Source organism: Geospiza fortis, unplaced genomic scaffold, assembly GCF_000277835.1.
Source record: "Geospiza fortis unplaced genomic scaffold, GeoFor_1.0 scaffold1545, whole genome shotgun sequence".
NCBI classification, from domain to species: Eukaryota; Metazoa; Chordata; class Aves; order Passeriformes; family Thraupidae; genus Geospiza; species Geospiza fortis.
In genome coordinates, this window is record NW_005054931.1 from 4,890 (window position 1) to 9,897 (window position 5,008).

The following is a 5,008-nucleotide window of genomic DNA, read 5'->3' on the forward strand; positions in this document are numbered from 1 at the left end:
AATCCAGAGAAAGTTGAAGAAAATCTGGAAGAATTTTGGGAAAGATCGAAATTAATTTTGGGGGAAAATCCAAAAGAATCCACTGGGAATTGGGGCTGGAATTCCCAAATTTCTGAGTGTGAATCCTTGTGGGAATGGGGCCAAATTTCCCAAAATTCTGAGTTTTGGTCCCTCTGGGATTTGGGCTGAAATTCCCAAATTCCTGAGCCTGGATCCCACTGAGAATTTGGGCTGAAATTCCCAAATTCCTGAGCCTGGATCCCTCTCCAAGGCTGCTTGAGGGCTCCATAATTCCCAAAATTCCCATAAAATCAGCACAGGGGGCAGGAGGAGGGATATTTTCCCCACGCTTGGGAATTCCATGTGGGAATTGGTTTTTCCTGATTTTCCTGTTGGTGTTTTTTTGTTGTTTTTTCTCTTTTTTTTGGGATCAGATCCACGCCCTGCTGGAGAGGAGAGGGAAAAATGGGAGAATTTGGGGAGGAATTCCCTGCACAGAGTGAGGCCGGCGCAGCCCCGAGTCCTGCCAGGAGCAATTCTGCCACGGGAGGTGAATCCGGCTCCTTTCCCATGGGAATTCCTCCAATTCCTTCTTCTCCCCATGGGAATTCTTTCAGTTCCTCCTTTTCTCCATGGGAATTCCTTCAATCCCTCCTTTTCCCCATGGGAATTCTTTCAGTTCCTCCTTTTCTCCATGGGAATTCCTTCAATCCCTCCTTTTCCCCATGGGAATTCTTTCAGTTCCTCCTTTTCTCCATGGGAATTCCTTCAATCCCTCCTTTTCCCCATGGGAATTCTTTCAGTTCCTCCTTTTCTCCATGGGAATTCCTTCAATCCCTCCTTTTCCCCATGGGAATTCTTTCAGTTCCTCCTTTTCTCCATGGGAATTCCTTCAATCCCTCCTTTTCCCCATGGGAATTCTTTCAGTTCCTCCTTTTCTCCATGGGAATTCCTTCAATCCCTCCTTTTCCCCATGGGAATTCTTTCAGTTCCTCCTTTTCTCCATGGGAATTCCTTCAATCCCTCCTTTTCCCCATGGGAATTCTTTCAGTTCCTCCTTTTCTCCATGGGAATTCCTTCAATCCCTCCTTTTCCCCATGGGAATTCTTTCAGTTCCTCCTTTTCTCCATGGGAATTCCTTCAATCCCTCCTTTTCCCCATGGGAATTCTTTCAGTTCCTCCTTTTCTCCATGGGAATTCCTTCAATCCCTCCTTTTCCCCATGGGAATTCTTTCAGTTCCTCCTTTTCTCCATGGGAATTCCTTCAATCCCTCCTTTTCCCCATGGGAATTCTTTCAGTTCCTCCTTTTCTCCATGGGAATTCCTTCAATCCCTCCTTTTCCCCATGGGAATTCTTTCAGTTCCTCCTTTTCTCCATGGGAATTCCTTCAATCCCTCCTTTTCCCCATGGGAATTCTTTCAGTTCCTCCTTTTCTCCATGGGAATTCCTTCAATCCCTCCTTTTCCCCATGGGAATTCTTTCAGTTCCTCCTTTTCTCCATGGGAATTCCTTCAATCCCTCCTTTTCCCCATGGGAATTCTTTCAGTTCCTCCTTTTCTCCATGGGAATTCCTTCAATCCCTCCTTTTCCCCATGGGAATTCTTTCAGTTCCTCCTTTTCTCCATGGGAATTCCTTCAATCCCTCCTTTTCCCCATGGGAATTCTTTCAGTTCCTCCTTTTCTCCATGGGAATTCCTTCAATCCCTCCTTTTCCCCATGGGAATTCTTTCAGTTCCTCCTTTTCTCCATGGGAATTCCTTCAATCCCTCCTTTTCCCCATGGGAATTCTTTCAGTTCCTCCTTTTCTCCATGGGAATTCCTTCAATCCCTCCTTTTCCCCATGGGAATTCTTTCAGTTCCTCCTTTTCTCCATGGGAATTCCTTCAATCCCTCCTTTTCCCCATGGGAATTCTTTCAGTTCCTCCTTTTCTCCATGGGAATTCCTTCAATCCCTCCTTTTCCCCATGGGAATTCTTTCAGTTCCTCCTTTTCTCCATGGGAATTCCTTCAATCCCTCCTTTTCCCCATGGGAATTCTTTCAGTTCCTCCTTTTCTCCATGGGAATTCCTTCAATTCCTTCTTTTTTCCCATGGGAATTCCTCCAATCTTTCCTTTTCTTCTTTTTCCTTTTCCAATCCTTTCCTTTTTCCTTTTCTTGGGAATTTCTCCAATCCTTCCTTTTTTTTTCTTTTCCTTTTCTTTTTCTTTTTTAGGGTTTCCTCCAGTCCCTCCTGGGCCACAGGGAGGGACGCGGGGTCACATCTGTCCCTCTGTCACCGGCTCTGCTCCTCGGCTGGGGCACAGCTGGGCAGGGCTGCAGTGCACGGGGTCAGCACATCTGGATGGGGTTCAGGTGCAGGAGCTCGGCACAGCTGGCTGGTGCCAAGGTGTGGGAGCTCGGCACATCTGGATGTGTTTGGGAGGCCACATCTGGCAGCAGGGCCGGGCCTCACCTGTTCCCCCTGAGCCAGCCTGTGCTCCTGGGCTGGGCACAGCTGGAACTCCTGGGGTGGGCACAGCTGGAACTCCCGGGGTGGGCACAGCTGGAACTCCCGGGGTGAATTCCCGGGTCCCGTCCCCTCCCCTTGGTCCTGCCGCCCTTCTCCTGCCCCTCCCGTTGGGCTTTGGGGTGGGGACTCCTTGTCGGGCCGTTGTCCCCGCTCTGTCACCGCCTTTGTCACCGCCTTTGATGTCGGGGAGGGGCCCAGGGAGCAGCAACGGCCGGGGCAGAGCTCAAGGCCGGCCCTGGGGGAGGGAATTTCCTGGGAATTCCAGCCTGGAAACGCTTCCATGCCCAAAGCCTGACGTGCCCAGCTCTGCAAAGCAAATAAACCACCCCAAAAACCCCAAACCAAACCCACAAATAGGAAATTTAAGGTTAGGATTAAGTAAGGTTGGGGTTTCCAGGATTTGGACGTAAAAACCCTTCCCAAGCTTTTCCCTGCAGGACCTTGGAGTTTGAACCCTGGTAGGTCCCAATCCCAGGGGCTGGAATGGGCTCTGGGATTACCCAAAACTGCCAAGGAACCCAAATTCCTCCCCATCCCTGGCCCAAAGGAGCTCCAGAAGAAACGGGTTTCTCTCAAAAACCCTTCCCAACCCTTTCCTGTAGCACTTTGGCCTTCAAACCCTGGTAGGTCCCAATCCCAGGGCCTGGAGTAGCTCTGGGCAAACCTGAAAAGCCCCAAGGGACCCAAATTCCCATCCCTGACTCAAGAGAGTTCAAGAAGAAATGGGTTTGACTCAAAAACCCTTTCCCTGCAGGACCTTGGCCTTCAAATCCCAATCCCAGGGGCTGGATGGAGTGGCTCCAGCACCCGAGGAACCCAAATTCCTCCCCATCCCTGACCCAAGGGACCCCAAGAAAAATTAGGTTTGACTCAAAAACCCTTTCCCTGCAGGATCTTAGACTTCAAATCCCAATCCCAGGGGCTGGAATGGCTCTGGGAATACCCAAAACCCCCAAGGAACCCAAATTCCTCCCCATCCCTGGCCCAAAGGAGCTCCAGAAGAAACGGGTTTCTCTCAAAAACCCTTCCCAACCCTTTCCCTGCAGGACCTTGGCCTTCAAACCCTGGTAGATCCCAATCCCAGGGCCTGGAGTGGCTCTGGGCAAACCTGAAAAGCCCCAAGGGACCCAAATTCCCATCCGTGACTCAAGAGAGTTCAAGAAGAAATGGGTTTGACTCAAAAACCCTTTCCCTGCAGGACCTTGGCCTTCAAATCCCAATCCCAGGGGCTGGAGTGGCTCTGGGAAGACCCCAAACCCCCAGGGAACCCAAATTCCTCCCCGTCCCTGACCCAGGGGACCCCAAGAAGATTCGGGTTTGACTCGAAGCCCCTGGATGTGCCCCATCCTGGGTGTCCCTGACGCGTTTCCCCCGCAGGGTTCTGGCGCCGGTGACGAGCGATGGGGTATGATGTGGCTCGGTTCCAGGGGGACGTGGACGAGGACCTGATCTGCCCCATCTGCAGCGGGGTCCTGGAGGAGCCAGTGCAGGTAGGACACACCTGGGGACACGGTGGGTGCAGGTAGGACACACCTGGGGATAGGGTGGGACATGGTGGGTGCAGAGGTGGCACTCAGGGCTCTCCTGGACATCGAATCCATCTTGGCCTCGACAATCTGGGATGTTCCCCCACCCCAGCCATTCCCTGAGTGATCCCATGGATGGTTCCAAGAGCAATCCCATGATTGATCCCATGATCAATCCCATGACTGAACGAGCTGAGGTGGCACTCAGGGCTCTCCTGGGGATCGAGTCCATCTGGGCCTCAGCAATCTGGGATGTTCCCCCACCCCAGCTGTTCCATGCATGACTCCATGACTCCCTGAGGGATCCCATGATCGATCCCATGACTGAACGAGCTGAGGTGGCACTCAGGGCTCTCCTGGAGATCGAGTCCAACTTGGCCTCGATGCCCTGGGAGGTTTCCCCACCCCAGCCATTCCAGGATCAATCCCATGACTGAACCAGCAGAGGTGGCACTCAGAGCTCTCCAGGCGATCGAGTCCATCTCGGCCTCGATGCCCTGGGAGGTTTCCCCAGCCCGTCCCGCGTGACCCGTGCCGTTCCCCGCAGGCCCCGCACTGCGAGCACGCCTTCTGCAATGCCTGCATCACACAGTGGTTCTCGCAACAGCAGACGTGCCCCGTGGACCGCAGCGTGGTGACGGTGGCCCACCTGCGCCCGGTGCCGCGGATCATGCGGAACATGCTCTCCAAGCTGCAGATCACCTGCGACAACGCCGTCTTCGGCTGCACGGCCGTGGTGCGCCTCGACAACCTCATGGCTCACCTCAACGACTGCGAGCACAACCCCAAGCGCCCCGTCACCTGCGAGCAGGGATGCGGGTGAGGGCGGGCACCGGGTGGGCGCTGGGATGGACACGGGCTGGGGATGGACACGGGCTGGGGATGGACACGGGCTGGGGATGGACACGGGATGGGGATGGTCATGGGATGGGCGCTGGGATGGGCCTGGGATGGTCATGGGGTGGGCGCTG

General features: G+C 53.6%; 1 protein-coding gene across 1 annotated transcript in view; it reads left to right on the forward strand.

Moving 5' to 3' along the window:
• The first annotated feature begins 414 nt into the window (after positions 1–414).
• RNF41 (ring finger protein 41) overlaps positions 415–5,008 on the forward strand; it is an 11,619-nt gene continuing 7,025 nt past the window's right edge. Inside the window, exons 1-3 of the mRNA XM_031065624.1 lie at positions 415–550; positions 3,889–4,001; positions 4,585–4,856. Of these exons, the coding sequence (XP_030921484.1) occupies positions 3,912–4,001; positions 4,585–4,856 (362 nt within the window). The 5' untranslated portion in view covers positions 415–550; positions 3,889–3,911. The remainder of the gene's footprint in view (positions 551–3,888; positions 4,002–4,584; positions 4,857–5,008) is intronic.